Consider the following 21380-nt stretch of genomic DNA (forward strand, 5'->3'; position numbering starts at 1 on the left):
CATGACCTGAGCCGAAGGCAGTCGCTTAACCAACTGAGCCACCCAGGCGCCCGTTGGGAGGTTTTTAATGACTGATTCAATCTCCTTGCTAGTAATCAGTTTATTCAGATTTTCTGTTTCTTCATGATTTAGTCTTGGAGGATTGTTTCTAGGAATTTATCCGTCTCTTCTAGGTTGTCTAATTTGTTGGCATATAATTGTCTTAGTGGTCTTTTATGATCCTTCATATTTCTGTGGTATCAGTTGTAACTATTCTTCTTTCATTTCTGATTTTATTTATTTGAAGAACCCCTGTCCTCCATTTTTGGTGAGTTTGGTTAAGGTTTGTCAACTTTATCTTTTCAAAGAACAAGCTCTTAGTTTCATTGATCTTTTCTACTGTCTTTTTAGTCTCTGTTTTGTTTATTTCTGCTCTGGTCTTTATTTCCTTCTTTCTACTAATTTTGTAGAGTAGTCTGTTCTTCTTTTTCTAGTTCCTTTAGGTGTAGAGTTAGATTGTGTAGTTGAGATTTTTCTTGTTTCTTGAGGTAGGTATGTATCACTATAAACTTCCCTCTTAAAACTGCTTTTGCTGCATTCTGTAGATTTTGGACTGTTGTATTTCACTTTGAATTTGTCTTCATGTATTGTTTTCTTATTTCTCCTTTGATTTATTCTTGACCCATTGGTTGTTCGGTAGCATGTTGTGTTATCTTCACATATTTGTGATTTTTCCCATTGTCTTTCTATATTGACTTTTTGGTTTTATATCATTATTGTTGGAAAAGGTGCTTGATATGATTTTAATGTTCTTAAATTGATTGAGACTTGTTTTGTGGACTAACATATGATGTATTCTGAATTATCCATGTGCGCTAGAGAAGAATATGTATTCTACTGATTTTGGATGGGATATTCTGTAAATATCTGTGAGTTCATCTGGTATAAAGTGTTTTGTTTTGTTTTGTTTTTTTTTAAGTAAGCTTCATGCCCAGCATGGAGCCCAATGTGGGGCTTGAACTCATGACCCTGAGATCAAACTTGTGGTGCTTAACTGACTGAGCCAGCCAGGTGCCCCTGGTATAAAGTATTTTTTAAGGCTGATGTTTCCTTACCAATTTTCTTATTTTTAAATTTATTTTTAATTAATTGATTAAAGAACAGCAACATGTTTAGATTTAATTTCTTTTCATGAGAGAGCTACATTTTTTTTGAGTATAGTTGACACACAATGTTACATTAGTTTCAGGTGTGCAACTTAGTGATTTGACCAGTTTATACATTATGCTATGTTAACCACAAGTAGAGTTACCATCTGTGCCATTACATCATTATTACAATATCACTGACTGTATTCATTATGCTTTGCTTTTTATTCCTGTGACTTACTCATTCCATAACTGGAAGCCTCTGTCTCCCTCTCCCCTTCACCCATTTTGCCTCCCTGCCCCCAGGAACCATCAGTTTGTTCTCTCTATGTATAGCTTTGATTCTGCTTTTTGTTTATTCATTTTTTAAGGTTCCATTTATGAGTGGAATCATATGATATTTGTCTTCCTCAGTCTGACTTATTTCACTTAGCATAATACCCTGTAGGTCCATCCATGTTGTCTCAAATAGCACGATTTCATGCATTTTTATGGCTGTGTAATATTCCTCTGTGTGTGTGTGTGTGTGTGTGCATGTGCGTGTATACACTCCATTTTCCTTATCCATTTATCTGTTGGTGGACACTTAGGTTGCTTCCATGTTTTGGCTATTGTAAATAATGCTGCAATAAACATAGGGGTGCATGTATCTTTATGAGTTAATGTTTTCCCTGGGTAAATACCCAATAGTGGAATTACTGATTTTTTGTTTGGATAATTTATCCATTGATGTAAGTGGGATGTTAAAGCCTCCTGCTATTATTGTATTAGTGCTGTCATTTTCTCCTTTTAGCTCTGTTAATATTTGCTTTATGTATTTAGGTGCTTCTATGTTGGGTGCATAATAAATATTTACAAATGTTATATCCTCTTGTTGGGTCGACCCCTTTATCATTATGTAATGCCCTTCTTTGTCTCTTATTACAGTATTTGTTTTAAAGTCTCTTTTGTCTGATATAAGTATAGCTACCCAGCTTTGGGTTCTGTTTGCATGAAATATCTTTTCTTTCCATCCCTTCACTTTCATTCTGTGTGTGTCCTTACATCTGAAGTGAGTCTGTTGTAGACAGCATATAGATGGGTCTTATCTTTTTATCTGTTCAGCCACTCTTTTTTTTTTTTAAAGATTTTATTTATTTATTTGACAGAGACACAGCGAGAGAGGGAACACAAGCAGGGGGAGTGGGAGAAGGAGAAGTAGGCTTCCCGCTGAGCAGGGAGCCTGATGCGGGGCTTGATCCCAGGACCCTGGGGTCATGACTTGAGCTGAAGACAAGACGCTTAACGACTGAGCCACCCAGGCGCCCCTCAGCCAATCTTTTGATGGGAAAACTTAGTTCATTTATGTTGAAAGTAATTATTGATAGGTAATCATAATAGCCTGCCTTTCAGGCTGAAGCTCCAGAACGAGAAAATAGGCCTTTTCACATGTGTTTCCATCTTCTTTTGCACAGTGCCCTGGGAGTGGTAGCCTGCCAGGGAGTGTTTCTCTGATTGGTTCAGACCATGGGGCCCAGAAACACAAGCCCCTCTGGCCATCCGAGCCAGGGGCGTCTTCTGGGTGGGCTGTGTATGCCTGCTGGCAATGGCAGGGCAGGCCAAGGCAGCATTCTGTGGAGGTGGGGCAGGACATTCCCACCTGAGATAGTAGGCTGGGGGCGGGGTGTTAAAAAATGGTGCTTGCCAAAGCTGGCACCACCGAGGCAGAGGGAGAACACAAAGATGGCACCCACTAGTGCCTCTGTTTTCAGAGAGTCCCAACAAGTTCCTGCCTTTCCTCAGATGCTTTAAAACTAATAGGTCAGTCCCCTTTGCATATGCCAGGTGCCTTTCCAACTACTGCTTTTGTGCTGGGTCCCAGGGTCTGTGGGTCTGTGCACGAGCCCTTTAAGAGTGGATTCTTCGTTCCACATAGCCCTGTGGTTCTCCTGGAAGTAAGCCCATTGGTTTTTGAGGCCAAACACTTGGCAGGGGGGAGCTTTTTTCTCTAGTATAGTTCTGTAGGGTTGGGGTGCCTGATGTGGGGGCACAAATCCCTTGGTCCTTGGGAACAAGGTCTGTATTATGATGAGGCTGTGGGTCACCATGTCTTGGGTTGGGTTTCTTATGAGACTATGTCTCTGCCTCTCCTATCCCACTCAATGTGGCCCTTTTATCTTTTGTTGTGGAGGAGCTGTTCAGCTGGCTTTTGGGTCCTTTTCAGAGGAAATTGATGTGTAGCTTAGATTTGTTGTGTTCCTGGGAAGAGGCAAGTTCAGGATCCTTTTAAGTTGCGGTCTTGAACCCTGTCTGGTAGAATGTTATTTTATTTCAAGTAATTCATCCCTTAAGCTAGTCTTAATATTTTAATTCCAGAATTTTACTTTGGGGCGACTTATGTACATTTTTTATAAGAAACTTTCTGAGGCATTAATTTTTTTTGGAGTGCTACCCAGGTGCCCCTTCACCTGCAGTAGTTTTTTGAAGTACTAATTCAGATTTATGAATTTAGAAGCTTTAACGCATATCAGAATTGTTAGAATGGTAGGGACCCATTACATGGTCCCCAGGTATCTAGGGGTTCAGAAAAAGTTAATAGGATGTCAACGGGGCGCCTGGGTGGCTCAGTTGGTTAAGCGACTGCCTTCGGCTCAGGTCATGATCCTGGAGTCCCGGGATCGAGTCCCGCATCGGGCTCCCTGCTCGGCGGGGAGTCTGCTTCTCCCACTGACCCTCCCCCCTCTCATGTGCTCTCTCTCATTCTCTCTCTCTCTCAAAGAAATAAATAAAATCTTTAAAAAAAAAAAAAAGGATGTCAACAGCTCTAAGGGCAGGAAACTAATTGTATTTGGGCCCAAGGTAAAGTTGTGCTGGGCACAAGAAAGCTGACAGAACTTTCATTCTGGCGCTTTGTGGTCTGATCTTTGTACCTGGTTATATTAGTCTGCGCCGTAGACTCCCCCTGCCTGTCCTTGCTCACTTTTCCTCTCCCCTCTGCTTCTTTTTCTTGCACATTGCTGCCAGCCCCAGCATCATAATCTTTCAACTCCAGTGCCCATTACTGACTTATAGTTCCCACATTTTAGGTCCAGTTTTCAGGAGAGGAAGTCTGCTGGGCTTGTCTCCTCTGTGCAAGCCAGGCTGCAGGTATAGCAGGTGCTGGTAAGCCAGCTGATGGTCACTTTGGGTCAGATGCCGTGTTGTGTCCAGTCATGAATGACTGGGTGTGTGTGAGGGAGGAGCGATGCCAGCAGCTTCCCAGCACTTGGCTTTTTGCTCTTGGTCCCTCCTCTAGAGGACTACGGGCGATACAGGCTTTGAAACTATTGTAACAAGAAGAAATCGGCTTTGTCTTTAATGCCTGTTGTATGGAATATAACTAATTTCTCCTCAAATTTTTATAAAAATTCTCAAATACACAGAAGAGTAGAAATTATGGAAAAAAGAATACCCACATATCCACTTTGCTATTCAGTAATTGTTAAAAATTTGCTCTCTTTGCTTTATCTGTATATAATTTATTTAATGCTGAATGTTACAGGGTTAGTTTTTACTTTTTTGCTAATATAAATTCTACTGTAAATGAGTGTCTGTGTGTTGCCCATATTAACCTAGCCTAAGATCAATTCGGGAAGTAAAATTCCCAGGTCAAATGTTAGAAATACTTAATTTTGATACAGGCTGTGAGACTGCCCCCAGCTACTTTGCACCTCTTTTATTCCCCACAGTGGTTTGTAAGTGCCCGTTTGCCCATAACTTCACCAACACTAAGCATTGTCCGTTTTTTTAATCTCTGTCTTTTGGATATATATTTTATTTGCTATTATTAGACTAAAGCAGTAGAGTATATTTTCAAGTTAGTTTGTTCACATCTTTATAGCAGTTTACCCCCTCTTGTGTTTGGTGTATTCATCTTTTATTTCTGGGTTTATAGGAGTTTATGTATATTTAATGTTATAAATATTTCTTTTTGGACATTTGTCTTATGTTGATTTTTTGGTCATTAACAAAGTTAGTAAGATCAGTTAATTTATTTGCAATCAGTATTCAAACATGAGGACCGTGGTGGCTTGGATTATTGTAGAAATGTCTTTGGTAGAAAGGTTGAAAACTACTGCTCTAGAGTGAATGCCTCCCCACCCCCAAGTGCATTTGTAGATGAAGGACTACAGCTCTCTTGGACACGAGACTGACTTCTGTATGATCGCAGCAGAGTTGCAGAGTTGGGGGTGGAACTAGGTGTCCTGACACCAAAAAAACAACTAAGATAAATGATTGAATTATGATCCCCGATGATTCTTTAAGTCGTTGCTGCCTGTTAGAAATGTAATGTGAGCCACCAGTGCTAGTCACATATGTAATTATATTTTGTAGTAATTGCAATTTAAAAAAGGTGAAATTAGGGTTGCCTGGGTGGCTCTGTAGGTTAAGTGTCTGCCTTCAGCTTAGGTCATGATCCCGGGGTCCTGGGATGGAGCCCCACATCAGGTTCACTGCTCCACAGGGAGTCTGCTTCTCCCTCTGACCTTCCCCCATTCATGCTCGCTCTCTCTTCTCTCAAATAAATAAATAAAATCTTTTAGATAAAAAAGGTTATTATTTCAACAAGTAATTGATGTAAAATATTACTTTTGGAAGAGTCTACATTCTTTTTTGGGGGCATAGCCTTTAAAACCCAGTGTGCTTTTTACACTTGGCAGTACATCTCACTTCACACTAGGCACTTTGCAAATGCCAGCTAGTGCCGTGTGGCTGTGACGTGGCTGCCCCACCGCACAGTGCAGGCTTAGGCAATGATGTAACCTTGGTCAGTCGAGAAAGCCTCTCTGCAGAAAGCTTCCTTCTCCCCCTTTGTTGTGCCTCTCCCTGCGTGCAGGCTCATTTGAGAGGCACTTACACTCACGTATTTTGAAAGTCAAGTGGTGGGAGGAGGTTTACTTATGAGGTGAATCTATTGTGTTCTCCTTTGTGGAAAGTCTTTTCTGTAAAAGCAGCAACAGTACTTGGGCTTTTATAAAAAGGCCAGCTGACACATCTCACCCTTCGACCTTGTATGGCCTGTGAGCCTTACCCGTGCCTGGCACTTAAGGTCCTTTCCTTTTGTGCCCATCCTCTCTGTTTCATTGTGTGCTGGACACAGGATGTGGGGGGGGGGGTGCTTACTGATGGAGGGGTCTGCTGCTAAGGATGCCTTGGAGGCCCCGTGGAGCTCTCACCCCTGACAGGCTCCCGCGCCCGATCAGCATGTGGGCGAAAGCTTTTCCATGGATCGAGGAGATGAGTCATTCTGGAGGGGTGTGGTAGTTTCTGAAGCCACAAAGTGGAAAGGAAAAGAAGTCTCTTTCGGAAAAATATTTTTATGAATTACATCATACATACAGCAGAGTGCAGAAGTCCTACGTACACAGTTCGGTGATTATCACAGAGCGGACACACACTGTCAACCCCACTGTGAAAGTACCCATTCTAGAGTCAGGCTGTACGTACGACGCGCTCCTTTCATGGTTGAGTCAATCACCATGTATGTCAAACATTATGATACTGGCAGTGGGGAGAAAAACATTTAGAGTCAATGACTGGTCATTTGGGATGACCTGCATGAATGTTACTGGCCTTTTAACTTACTGGCTTGCAGCTCTGGAGTGTGTGTGGGGAGGGTAGTGGGCGTTTGAGGAAGAGAAGTCTTCAGGCAGGGCTATCTCTTTCAAACTCTGGCTTGTGGTCTATGGGGTTTTTTCCCTCAGAGTCTAGAACAGCTTTGTCAATAGAACTTTCTGCAAAGAGGGAAATGTTCTATATATGTCCTTGCTATGCCCTTGCTGTCCAAGTTGGTGGCCACTATCACATGTGGCTATTGAATACTTGAGACATGTCTAGTACTATTGATGATTTTTAAAATTTATTAATTTTAATTAAATAGCAGCATGTGGCTAGAGTCTATACCATATTAGACAGTACAGGTCTAGAGCATTGAGAGTTTAATAAAAAATTTATATATGTAAATTTTACATTAATTGTAAAATATTTTAATATTGCAGAAGAATATGGAGTAAAACATTTTGTATAATCTTGTTCCCTCTCCTGAAATTGAGTAGAAGTATTTTAGTTGTTTTCACTCCCATTTTTCCAACAAATGGCTTCACATAAGATACCTTGTAACAAGATAGTAGCCCCTCTCAATAACCTCTTGTATGTATCAGAGGCTTAGCTCAAGTGAGCATTGTGTGAGGGCTTTGAAGCTTGGATAGCACTTCTGTGGCATTAACAGGATTTTCAGGTCAATAGGAGGGAGGCATGCCAAGCTCTTCCCTTCAGTTGCTTGGGCCCAAGCCTGATGGGGGAGGGGGGGCGGCGTTGTAACTGTGTGGAGTGCTTTCTGTACTCAGAGCCGGAATGATAGATTAGCTGAATTAGGAAAGGTAGGGGGAGGAGAGATGGAGTGGGGATAATACTTCTTGGAGCCCATCCTTTGACAGCGGGCTATTCTAGCCACCCCCCTTCCCCAAAGTAGCACGTAGTTACTATAATGAAATGACACCACATCTGAGACAGGCCTGTCCTGCTGAATGTTCTGTCTACTTGCAAGCTAATAATTTAGCTTGTTAATATTTCCTGAATGCTGGCAGAGGACATGAGACTCATGGGTCAGAGACAGAGAATTTTCTTAGTCGTAGCAGGGCAGGCAGCATGAGCATCCTATTAGCATTTATTCTTTTTGCCCTGAGTCCCATAGAGGAGATGTGGAGGTTCCAGGTGGATACCTGCAGATTCACTGTGTTCCAGGACAGGAACATTGAGCTTGGGGAAACTACTGTTTTTATAGTAAGAGGTAAGCAGGCTTGCTCTTTATCCTCGAGGGATGTATTTCTGCAAAATAACTCTGACAAATGATCTGGCTGAAGAACAGCCAGTAAGACATGTGAGTGCTCATGGAAAAGTGCCTCCCACCACTCAATGCCTGGCTTTGTCCACACACCCCTTTCGGCCCCTCTGAAGTGGGGAATATGTTGCTGATATCTGGATCACATTTTGAGAAGCTTCCAATTTAGAGGAACCCTAGAGAATGTTGATTTGTCTTTGAATTGTATGAAGAGTACCAGGGGCAATTTGTGGATCAGATGCAATTCACTTTTAATATTCCAAGTGGCATTGCAAAAATCTCAAGATTGAAAGAAAAGTAGATCACCTAATCACCTACCCAATATTTGATGCCCGATGATCACCTACCCCTGTTCTGATACCTCCAATTACAAGGATTTTCCACCTGCTTGATTACTGGGGCTGCCTTTTCCTGAGTAACATCAAGCCTCAGGACGACCCAAGCAGTGGAAGTAGGTGCAGGAGTGTCAGGCCAAAGTACTGTGTTGTCTGTAGGGAATCATGCTCTATAGCATGTAAACACGGTTATTTCTCCCAGCCTCGTAAGTATCCCCTCTTGACCTCTTATGTCCTTCGAGTAACTGCCACATTTTTCTTCAGACCTCAATAAAATTGTCTATATTCTGTCTCTACTTCCTTTCTTCCCATTCATATACTTTATATTATGGAAAAGTTCCAAATCATATTAAAGTTGTGAGAATAGTGCGTGGTTTAGTAGTGTTAAAGTACATTTACATTGTGCAACCAATCTCCAGAACTTTTTCTCTGGCAAAACTGAAACTCTGTCCCCATTAAATAACACGTCCCCAGTGCTCCCTTCCCCCAACCCCTGGTAAACACCATTCTATTCTCTGTCTCTATGGATTTGACTACTCTAAGTACCTCATACAAGTGGAATCACATAGTATTTGTCTTTTGGTAACTGAGTTAATTTTATTTTGCATTATGTCTTCCACCTTGATCCATATTGTAGCATGTGTCCAGAATTTCCTTCCTTTTAAGTCTGAATAATTTAGCGGTCATTTTTAAAATCATAAGATGATGAACACAGATAGCTATTCTTTGCATCCAGAGTTGGATAACTCAGCAGGCTCGGTAAGTTCTCACTGGCCCCACCATTAGTTCTGCCCTTGTGGAGCATCATCAAATATATCTGTTAGCCTATGGGTCCCCTAAGGGGAAACTGGTATACCCTTTTGAATGGGTGAGCTTGGAATGTAACGAAACAGCACTGGAGTTTGGAATTGGAAACAAGTTTAAGTGGATTTTGTTGCCTATTAGCTCTATGAACTACCTTCCTGGATGTCACCTTCTTTGGAGAAATCCCTTGATTTCCTCTCACCTCTAGCTGAACACTCATGTAGCAGGAGTTGGTTTTCAAAACATTTTCACATACGTTCATTTTTTAATCACAGATTTGTTGACATTCATCTAGCACACAATTCACCCTTTTAGTATATTCACAGGGTTGTACAACTGTTACTATAGTCAATTTTAGAGTATTCTTTTCGTTCCAAAAGAAACCCTGCCTCCATCAGCTGTCATTCCTGTTCCTTCCTCTCCAGCCCTGGGCAACCACAGATCCACTTTCTGTCTCTATAGATTTGCCAATTCCTAGAAGTGGAATCATGCAATATGTAGACCTTACTGACTGACTGCTTTTGCTGAGAATTTTTTTAAGGTTCCATGTAGCACATATCAGTACTTTATTCCTTTTTGTGGCTGAATAACTTTTTATGGGTATACCACATTTTATTTACCTATTCATTAGCTATTGGACTTTTGGGTCATTTCCATTTAGCTGTTATGAATAAGGCTCATATAAACACATATGTACAAATTGGTGTTTTTTGGGACATATGTTTCATTTCTATTGGGTACATACCTAGGTGTGGAATTGCTGTTATAAACATTCATTTTTTTAAAAATAGGCTTTATTTTTTTAGATTTACAGAAAAATTGTGAGGATAGTACAGAAAGTTCCCATATACTCCCTCACCCAGTTTTCCCTATTATTAATATCTTGTATTAGTGTGGTACATTTATTATAATTAATGAGCTAATATCGATATATTATTATTTAATAATCCTTACTTTATTCAGATTTCCTTAGTTTTTACCTAATGTTCAGGATCCCATCCAGGATACCAAATTACATTTACTTGTCATTTCTCTTTTGGCTCCTCTCAACTGTGAGTTTCTTAGATATTCTTTGTTTTTAGTCTCCTTGACAGTGAAGAGGAGTAGTGGTCAGATAGTTTGGAGACTGTTCTGTGTTGGGATTTGTGTGATGTTTTTCTCATTATTAGATGGATGATGGGTATTTGGGAGGAAGACTACAGAGATAAAGTGCCCTTCTCATCATGTTGTATCCAGGGTGCATCCTATAACATTATTTATTACTGTTGATGTTGACCTTGATCACTTGTCTGAGGTAATGTTTGCCAGTTTTCTCCACTGTAAAGTCACTCTAAATTTTCCCTTTTCATTACTGTACTCTTTGGAAGGAAGTCATTCTGTACAGCCCATGCTTCAGTAATAGGGAATTGGTTACAACTCTCTGAGGGCAGAGTGTCTACATAAATTACTGTGCAATTCTTCTGCAAGGGAGATTTGGCTTCTCCCCCATTTATTTATTCAAACATTTATTGATATCAATGTGGACTCATGGATACTTAGTTTATACTTTGGGTTATATTCCAGTGTTACTTTCCTTTTTTGCTCAACTTATTCCAGCTTTGTCCCCTAGAGCTTTCAGTTGGCTCCTGCGTTCCTTTGACATGTTTTGTCAAGATAGGCTTTTACAATTTTTTTTTAAATTTTAATTTTTTATTAGCACTGTTTACGTTCTGGCACTCCCAATTACTCTGGGCTCATGTTGTGTATTTCCTGGCTCAGTCCTAGAATCAGCCATTTCTCCAAGGAGCCTTGGTTCCCTTTATTGGAGAATGATACTAGAAACCAAGATTTGGGCTCTAGACGTGCTCCTTAACATTCATTTTGAAACTTTTGAACAACTCTGTGTGAGTTCTTCATGTCTTTTTTATCTTTTCCTTTTCTGGTAACATACTGAAACAGTGTGGGCAGAGGTACCAGTAGTTAGGATCTGAGGGTCAAGCTGTTTGGGTTCATCTCATAGCTGTAGCATGTACAGCCTGCATAGTCTTAACCCCTCTATGCCTCAGTTTTCCCATATATAAAATGGGAAATAATAATAGCACCTACCTTGTGGGGTTGTTGTAAAGATTAACAGAGGAAAGCCACGTACGATGTTAAATCTTGCCTGGCACCCAAGATCTGCTCAAAAGCTGCTGGTGGTAGCAGCAATTATTTATTTGAGGAGGTTGGGGAAAATACTCTCTCTTTTCTTCACATTAAGTAACTTGCCTGAAACAGTGGTCAAATGGGGGTTCACAGAGGGGCCTTTTGCCTCCACCACACCCTACCACACCTCTCTACTGTAAGTTTTTGCTTCAGTGTGTGAACTAATGTTAACCACCAGACATCCAGCAGTGTACCGGGCAGAAGGTTACAGCTGACCCTGGAGCTGAGGATTCAGGGGCTCCTATATGGAAAGAGATAACATTTTAAATAAATACAGCTAGACAGATGTATAATTTTAAGATATTAAGTATTTCAAAATAGGATCTTGTATAATTTTAAAAATTTCATTCTGGGTTAGGAATGAAAAACTGTTCCATGAAGTTAACTGGAAGCCTTTCTTAATTTTCTTTCCCTTTAGCGGACTCATTGGGCAAAGCTGGGCTATGTTGTTTGCCAGTGGAGGCTTCAAGGTGAAGCTCTATGATATTGAGCCACAGCAGGTAACAAATGCCTTGGAAAAGATCAGGTAAGTTAGCTGACACCTTCCAGGGGGAATTGAAACAACTCTTGCTGCTCTCAGTGGGTCTTGTTTATTGTATTCTCAAGGCTGTAAATATCTGTGATTTTACTCTAACATTTGATGGCTGTTACAGTGCCTTTGAGCTGGAAAGGCCAAGCCCACGGTGGGTGAGCCATAACAAATTCAGACTGAAGAAGGGGCTCAGATTATGAGGAGAGTGCCGTTAGGATTGTAAAGATGTGTGATGGGAGTGGAGGAGCTGAACATCCCTCTTAGGCTTCCAGCCTGAGTGAGTCAGCTTCTCTCCCGTGTCACACAGGCCCGGTGCTCTGGGTTTCCCTGTGTTCCCTCTGGGCAGACGAGTCGGTGCTCAGCATGTGGTAGCCAGAGCTGCATGGGCATTATGTTTTAGGAACAGGGGGTCCTGAGGTTTGTTTTGACCTATTGATCTAATGTTGTCAGGACTCAAATGAATTGTGATAACTGTAATAGTTAAAGGTGTCCGAGTCGATGAACTTACATACGCTGAGTGCTAAGCATGAGGAGGGCTAAGTTTTGGGAATAATCACAGAAGAAAAATAGGAACCATAGGAAAGAGGCCAAGAATGAGGGAGGTCAAAGATAGGAGCACCAAACTAATGTAATGTGCTGGAAGGTAAAAGGGCCCTAATTCATGACACATTCACCTAAGAGGACTATCGCTGAACACAGTTTGGATCATCTCACACATGGTATTGTTTAGGTAGTTATTCTTCTTGGGGGATATCCATGAACGTGTAACTTGAATTTGCATTTTGTGTAACAAAAATATGCTGACTTTATTGTTTACTTTTTGAAAAGACTAATATATATATTGTGTGACATCAGGCTGTAGACACTGAGAAATTATATATCTTAGTTCAGTTTTGTTGTGCAACAGATTAAGAACCCAAAACCTGGAGAAGTCAAGTTACTTCTTACATAGAGTAACATATAGTCAGTGCCAAGATGAAACGTCAGTCTGAAAAGCAAACAAACAGGAGTGCCTGCCTGGCTCAGTTGGTGGAGCATGTGACTCTTGATCTCTGGGTTGTAAATTCAGGTCCCACGTTGGTGTAGGGATTACTTAAAAATAAAATCTTGAAAAATGAAAAAAACCTCAAAACCAAAAACAATGAAAGAACCACTCTAAAGCTAAACACATATACTCCTAACACTTTGTTCTGTACTCTTTTAGAAGGAAGAGGAATTAGCATAAATACCTGCTATGTTCCAGGCATGTGCTATCCACTAGGGATACATAGATGAGTAAGAGAGACACAGTCCTACCCACCGTGGAACTTATAGTCTAGTAATCTTACCATATAAATTCTCATAGTAAGCCCCATGAGGCAGATATTATTGCCATTATTTTATGAGAAAACTTAGTTCTATGAATGGTCAGTAACCTGCTCAAAGACACAGTAAGATACAAGATTCAAGCTGTGGTTCATCTGACATGGTAAGGGTGGGTCTGAGTTCCTTTAGCACCCATCTATACTATTTGTTTTATAGAGAGTCTACAAACATTACTTTTAATATAATATTTAATATATACAAAATAGGTCATTTATGCTAGTTTATGAAGAATATAATAAAATGAACATCCATGAAACTACTATCCATCTTGAGATCTAGAATATTGTCAATACCCTGTGTACACCTTTTGAGACTGATCCTCTATCTTCTCACCAGAAGTAACTATATTGTTAACCTTGCCTTAAAAAAGTTTTATCATTGCTATGTATCTCTAAATAATATATGGTTTAGTTTTGCTTATTTTTGTGCTTTATAAAAGAATTTTTTGAGATTCATCCATGTTATTGTTTATATAGCTGTAGTACATCTAGGTTTATTGCTTATTGCTATATGATTTTCTAGTGTGTGACTTTGCTATTATTTACTTATGTTTTATCCTTCTGATGAACATTAAGCTATTTCCACTTGGGGGCTATTGTAAACAATGTTGCCATTTGTGTCCTTCCATATGTCTCCTGGTGCAGAAGTGCAAGAATATCTACAGGGTACATACCTAAGAATGAGATTGCTGGGTCTAGTTTTCCGTCTGGGATTCTGATTAAATGTCTGTTGAACCAACACATTCTAGCCTTCACATCTTTTAAACTCTCTTATATTTTCCGTCTCCCTGTCTTGTTGGAATATATTTTGGATACATTCTTTAGATTTTTCTTCCAGTTCACTAATTCTAGTTTTAGCTATGTCTAATCTGTTATTTAAGCCATCCATTGAATTTATTTCAGTAATTAAATTTTTACTTTAGGGGCACCTGGGTGGCTCAGTCGGTTGAGCGTCTGCCTTCGGCTCAGGTCATGATCCCAGGGGCCTGGGATCGAGCCCCACATTGGGCTCCCTGCTCTGCGGGAAGCCTGCTTCTCCCTCTCCCATTCCCCCTGCTTGTGTTCCCTCTCTCGCTGTGTCTCTCTCTGTCAAATGAAAAAATAAAATCTTAAAAAATAAACAAAATCTTTAAAAAAAAAAAATTTTTACTTTAATAATTCTGTCTGCTTCTTTGCCAAATATACTTGTTCATTTTTAATAGTTTCTCACTGTTTGCTCATTCTTTGTGGTTACATTTTTAAAATCTTTGAGCACTTAATACATAATTGTTTTGTATCATATATCTAGTAATTCCAGTACTTGAGGTTGTCTTAGCTCCGGTTCCTCAGAATCAGATCCTGAGATAAGGATTCCCAGGCCAGCGATTTATTAAAGAAGTGCTCCCAGGAGAAACCAGTGAGGGATTGGTGGGGATAGGAAAAGGAAGACAAAGAGGCCAACTAATAAGGATATGATTTCAGGAGAAGTCCCAGGATCAACAAGATTCCATGGAGTCCCAGAGCATAAAATGCTGTGTGAAGTTTGTCACCCCTTAAGGCAAGAGAGCTGAGCTTCCATATTTCTGCATCAGTCACTGACTTGGGGCATTCCTAGGGGCTTGGGTGGATGTGAACTCCCAGGGGCTTCTGTGTCTCTGCTCTGGGTCCTGGGGTATACTCTGAGGGTGGGGGCAGGTGTAAGCCATTAGCAGCAGCAGAGTTTCAAAAGTTGCGGGTGGGCACCCAGTGCTGGTAAAAGGGATTCAAAGAGATCTGGGTGGAGCACCGAAGGACTGCCAAACTGTCTTCCAAAGTGGCTGGACCACTTGGCACTCCCACCGACAGTGAGTCAGAGTTCTCGCAGCGTTTGGTGTTGTCAGTGTTCTGGATTTGGGCCCTTTTAACAGGTATGTGGTGGTAGCTCGTTGTTGTTTTAATTTGCATGTCCCTGATGTGTGTAGCATATTTTCATATGCTTATTTGCTATTTGTAGATCTTTGAGTTCTTTTTTTGTTTTTTCTCCTTTTGGTTAAAGGGAGAACCTTGAAATTTCTCCTTACTTGCTCTACTTGCTGTGACTCTCTCATACATAAAAATTATTCTTATGTGGGATCCTGTGGTTTATAAACAGGCCCTTCAGACATTTTTGCCCACCATAGTATTAGAAATGGAAGTCTTCAAAAGTCTTTAAAAATAAATTTTAAGCCTTAGTAAAAATAGCTCAAAAGCCTTATGTTCTACTGTTGTAATGCAGAAGAAAATACGCCTCTGGAGAGAATGATCATAAAAAAAGGAACCAACTGAGATTTCTTCAAATTGAGTTAGAGTGTTTTAAAAGGGCATCAAGATAAGGAACACAGTAGCACAAAGAACTTAATATTTGGTTTAATGGAGGTGATGTAGGGAGCAATGGAAGTGATCTACTGATAATGAAAAATTCATAAAGGGGGATACTGTTGTAAAGAAATTTACAGAATTTGGGGTGCCTGGGTGGCTCAGTCGTTAAGTGTCTGCCTTCAGCTCAGGTCATGGTCCCGGGGTCCTGGGATTGAGCCCCGCATCGGGCTCCCTGCTCGGCGGGAAGCCTGCTTCTCCCTCTCCCACTCCCCCTGTTTGTGTTCCCTCTCTTGCTGTGTCTCTCTCTGTCAAACAAATAAAATCTTAAAAAAAAAAAAAAGATTTACAGAATTTATGGTTTTCCTAAGTAAGTAAAATTAGATCTACTTCATTAAATTTCTCTTTTATTCCCATAGTAAGTGGTTTTTCTACATAAGAACATAGCAAGCTGCAGTGTGGAAATGGTAGTTGGTGACAGTGCTAGGCCTCATGTACTTGTGTGGCTACGCTGACCTTTCAGCAGGCTCGGGCTTTTATGTGATTTCCTGTTAATGATGTAGGAAAGAATATTAGGGTTCAAAGCCGACAGCCCAGAAAGAATTCTTGAGACATCTTTGGTGCAAAAAGTTGATTTTATTAAAGCACGAGGGCAGGACCCATAGGCAGGAAGAGCTGCACTGGGGTCATGAGGAGGGGCCCATTACATACTTTCAAGTTGGGAGGGGGTTAGGGATAGGGTAAGTCTCTAAGGAATTTTGGAAGCAAGATTTCCAGGACCTTGAGGGGGCTAGCTTTTGTTGGGAAAAGGTCATTTATTACCGTCTAATAAAACCTGAGTCATGAGACCCTTCAGATGTTTATTGGTGGATCATATGCTTGGGTGATGATTGCCAACATGTATCTTGGGGGGTTTAGAGATAAAGGAAGTTTCCAAAGGAATTTTTATATGTTAAAGTAGACTCACAGGGTCCTGGGGTTGGGCTAAGATTGCCTTTTGCCCTTAGCAAAGTATCAACATTGAAGCAGTTGAGTCGCTATAGGAATGTCACTCTGCCTGTTTCAAGGACTTGTCAATGGGCTGTACATAGTAAGGAAATTTAATCATTTTTCTTCTGCCTTTGTCTCCCACATCATTGACAGTATTTGTGGTTGGTGGATTTGGAGCCTAGAGATGTCAGTCAGCTCAGTAACTGATCCGGTGTCGGAGGAGAGCACAGCCTCTGATCAAGTCAGGTGTGGAGCCAGCTGCACCCACACTCCAGGCACTGGCCTAGTCTCTCTAATGGCCAAACAGGAAATATTTTAGGCTTTTCAGGTCATAAGGCCTCTGTAGCAGCCACGCTTCGTAGAGTGAAGCAGCCACAGACAATATGTGAACAAACGGGCCCAGCTGTGTTCCAGTGAAACCTCATGAATTCACACCGAACTTTGGAGTTTGTATAATTTTCGCATGTCACAAAGTATTATTATTCTTTGGGTTTTTTTCCAACCACTTAAAAATGTAAAAGCCATTTCATCTCACAGGCCATATGAAAATAAGTGGTGGAGCAGCTTTGACCAGTGGGTACAGTTTGCTGACCTCTACTCTCCAGACTTCCCACTTCTGTTACCATTTCATATTTTATTTTGTCAAGTGAATTCCACTCAGTCAGAACCAAGAGAAAAGTCTAAGATGCTTTCCTAATTGAAAAGTTCTTTGTTCTATTTGGATATTTGTATTTTAGGCCTTATTTTTTAGGTGTATCATTTTAGTGTATCACTTTTAAAGCCCTTTCAGGCATTAGGGAGTATATGTGAAAACTACGAGTAGGGTTTTTAATTTTTAAGTTAAAAAAATTAAAAACTTTTTTTTGTTGTTGTTGGGGCACCTGGGTGGCTCAGTCGGTTGAATGTCCGACCCTTGGTTTCGACTCAGGTCATGATCTCAGGGTCGTGAGGTTGAACCCTGCTTAGGGCTCTGCGCTCAGTGGGGAGACTGCTTGGGATTCTCTCTCTCCCTCTGCCCCTCTCTCCTGCTCGTGCTCTCTCTCTTTCTCTCTCTCAAATTAATAAATCTTAAAAAAATATATTTGCTTGTTTGTTTATTTTTAAGGCCAGAAAAAAGACTTTCCTGTTATCCTACTGCTTTGCTTAATTAAGAGCTAATATTTCTTAATATAATTGGTGCCTGATTAGGTTGAACTTTTAGATGTCAGTCTGTAAGAGTTTTGAACCAAAAAAACCAAAATAATTTATTGCCATTAGCAGCTTTATCAAAGAAAGGAAATCTACTGAATTCTTACGTAGCCAAGCCTTAAGAAGAATACAGAAGATCTTTTCTCAATAGCAGGAGCTTTATTTTTGTAATTCATCTACACATACACTGAGTTAACTTAAATATGCAGAACTGGTTATACTTCTTTGCCAGGAAGTAGAGATCTTAGGGTATCTTGTGACTGACTATCTCTTTCTTCTCGAATTATTGCTAGCAAACAGCAGCAGGAAAATCAGGTTGAGTTGTGTCATGTTGCCCTCCTAGGGAGGACTACATTTTTGGTCTTGTCATTTAAGTAAAGCCACCTGCTTCCCTTTCTTAATCACAAGATTTTCAGATATTCCATTCCTGTACACAGAGACCAAGTGAAGAGGATTGAGTGCAAACCTTATTTTTGTAAATATCTTGGTAAGAAGAGTTTTGAGTTTCTAAATTTTTTTCAGTTAGGAAAGAATTATTGCTGCTTCTTTCAGTAAGTAAACTGTCACCCTGCAGATCAACAGTGACTGTTAGCTCAGGTCAACAACATTGGGTTATTGGCTCTAGTCCTTAGATGTCCAGGAACCAAGACTACAAAGTCCCTGATCATGTATTAGGCATGGGTATAAGGAGAACCAACTTTATCTTTTTTGTCAGCAAGTATAAATAACGTATCTTCTTCATTGGGTTGAATTGACTGATGGGTCAAAATAGTCTGTGCCTAACAGGCAGCCTCTTAGGACACTGGTTTTTGGTCTTCCTCATACTGGGTTGTGAGCTCCATGAGGACAGAGACTCTGCGTTACACTCTCAGTACCTCTCATTATTGAAATGTTATGGGATCTCTGTGATAGCCATTATGGCCGCAGAAAGAAGCAGCATGCACATTTCTTGTCTCCAGAAATAGGCACTAGCTCAGTAATTGTTTAACTGAGTCATGGGAAGCTTGTCTAGAGTCTCAAAGAGTAATTCTTCTTGCTGTATTTTTCATAGACTTTCCCGGCCATCTGTCCCACCCTTGCAGTTTGGCTCACTTCCCAAATTCAGATCCTTCTGAACATTTTATAGTAGAGAATATGTGGTTGAAATATTACTACTTCTGCATGAAAATTCTATTTATGTTAGACCTATTAAACACTACTCTTAAATGAGTAGAAATGGTACATCTTGTTTCTGAAATTGTAAAAATGAACTTAAACTGCGTGAAGTTGATTTTAAAAACTATCACAACATTAGAAGATGAGAGAAATTATCACAACTCATACCATGCCATCATGGGGAATTAAAAAAAAATTAAAAAGATACCATCCAAGACTAATCTTTTTCTAACAGCAGTAAAATGAGAAACTTAAAACTTAACATACTTAAATCTCAAAATAGAAGGGTAGCTTGACCTTGGAAAACCTTATTAGCAGATGCTTTACTACTTGGTTTTTGTTGCCTGATGCTTGGCACATGTTAGGTCTCAAGTAAGAATCTGAGACTATGTATTTTAAGAAGAAAAACAAAAATCAAGTAAAAGTTATAATATGGACTCATAGATCAGGACGTGACTTTTAGGATTTGGATCCAGTGTTATTTCCATGTAGTAACGGCCATTCTAGCCATCGCTGGACCAGGGGCACCTGGCATGGGCCATATTGATATCTCAGTGACCACCTCCATTCTAAGGCAGGGAGCAAACTGCCTTGTTTTACATGAGTCCCAATCTGAAATTGTCTTTTGGTAAACTTACTCTTTTAAATTTCTCTGTTGCCATAACTTTACCACCTGTAGATGGTCATTCTGGTATGCAAATCCCCCCAAACCAAATCAGCTTTCTAAATAGATTAGGATTTAATAAACCACTGGAAGTGATCCCTGAAACCAGGTAGCTGCCCTGTACTCTTGTCTTCTGAGTGACTGAACTCTTTGTCCCTGAACTCAGGCATTTCTAGTAACTGGGCTTCTGGGGGGTGTTTTTAACTTGCTACCCAGACCTATGTACTTGCTTAAATATCTTGAATTCAATTTTTGATCTGGATTCCTCTTGGATTGATCTGTTTTGGCTTGAAAGGGACATTTATTAGTTTTCCTATATATCTTTGGCTAGAATAGCTGAGTGTAGTAGATCACAAAATGGCCACAAATTGCTTCCATCCCTATCTGCACACTTCTTTGCAGTATGACTTTGCTTCTCCCACTGCCTGACTCTGGGCTTGGCCACGGACTTGCACTGGCCAGTAGGACAGATAGCAGATGTGATGCAAGCAGAGGCCTGGAAAGCAGCTGTGCCTTGAGAACTTACCTTCCTGCCATCCTCAACCCTGTCAATCAGTTCAGTCTGGCCATCCAGACATGTGCCCAGCTGTCAGCCGGCACTAGCCAACCTCAGCATCAGCTGCTAGATCAGTGAGTGAAGCCATCCTCCTCCAACAGCCCCTAGCTAACATGCTGACTGCGGCCTCATGTGTGAGCCCAGCTGAGTGCAGCCAAAATTACTAATTCCCAGGATTGTGGCAATAGATGGGTTGATTACCAATATACTGAGCCCTGGTCAGGTTCCTGTGGTTAGATTGCTATCCTCTACTGATTCCAGGTTCTGAGGGTTCCTGGTTTTGTCTTTCTACAGCCATCCTCTACTTGGGGAATTCCTCTTTTGTAGGAATTGATGCAGAACTATTGGTCCCAGTCCCTGTCTTAAGGGAATGTACCATATGAACTTTTACGGGGACACAGCATGCCCATTTGTTTATGTATTATCTATATCTGTTTTCACTCTACAATAAGTAGTTGCAACAGAGACCAAATGATCCACAAAGCCTAAAATATTTACTGTTCTCCCACCCAGAGAAATAGATCAGCAGTGTATGAGTAATAATTAACATGACATGACATTTCAGAAGTTGAGCAGGCCCAGTCAGACTGATAGCAATTGCTTTATTACCAGGTGAAATTTGAGCATAAGATTGTGTAGGCTAAACTCCAAGGCTGTGGAAAACGTATGTCAGGTAGAAAAAAAAATTGTATTTCTATACATTGGCAATACATGGTTAGGAAACAGTAAAAAATTCACTACAGTTACCAAAAATGTGAACAACCTAGGTATAAATAGAAGAATGTGTAACACATTCATGGAGAAATTTTTAAAATTTTATTGAATGACAGGAAATAAAACTACAATAAATGGAGAGACATGTGCCCTCTTCATGAGCAGTAGCCTGTCTTTGGTGGTTAAATTGAAGCTCCCCTGAAGTGGGGTACAGGAAATGAGTTGACTAAACCTAACTGCACGGGAAAGTTCAGAAGGGATCTGAGGTCCTGATGCCAGAATTTCACACCAACGGGCTCTGGGTTCAGGCAGGTCATTCAACCTCTTATCTGTGTGTTCACAGATCATGCTGTCACTTGGCTGTCACTAGGGCAGTTCAAATGATTGCTTCATTGCAATTATTTATTTTTCTTCCCAAACAGAAATAGTGTAGCTTTATCTGATTCATAAAAGTTATATATGCTCATTGTACATTCAGAAAATTGGGGAGAAATCAGAATACTTTGGCTGTCTCTGAATGGTGGGAATGAGTGACTCTTGAGGAACATTTGAGTATACATGCTTCTATCATGATCCGGCATGCTTCTGTGCATGT

The 21380-nt window shown here is 40.5% G+C and overlaps 1 protein-coding gene across 3 annotated transcripts in view; it reads left to right on the top strand.

Moving 5' to 3' along the window:
- Window positions 1–21380, top strand: part of CRYL1 (crystallin lambda 1) — a 138180-nt gene that overhangs the window by 7124 nt on the left and 109676 nt on the right. For 2 of the 3 annotated variants that reach the window (XM_035003740.1, XM_035003742.1), the window contains exon 2: window positions 11728–11835. In XM_035003740.1, the coding sequence (XP_034859631.1) occupies window positions 11728–11835 (108 nt within the window). Of the gene's footprint in view, window positions 1–11727; window positions 11836–21380 lie in introns of those variants that run through there. The other variant, XM_035003741.1, reaches the window with a different exon arrangement.

This window comes from Mirounga leonina, unplaced genomic scaffold (assembly GCF_011800145.1).
Source record: "Mirounga leonina isolate KUSES-001 unplaced genomic scaffold, KU_Mleo_1.0 Mir_127, whole genome shotgun sequence".
In the NCBI taxonomy this organism is placed as follows: domain Eukaryota; kingdom Metazoa; phylum Chordata; class Mammalia; order Carnivora; family Phocidae; genus Mirounga; species Mirounga leonina.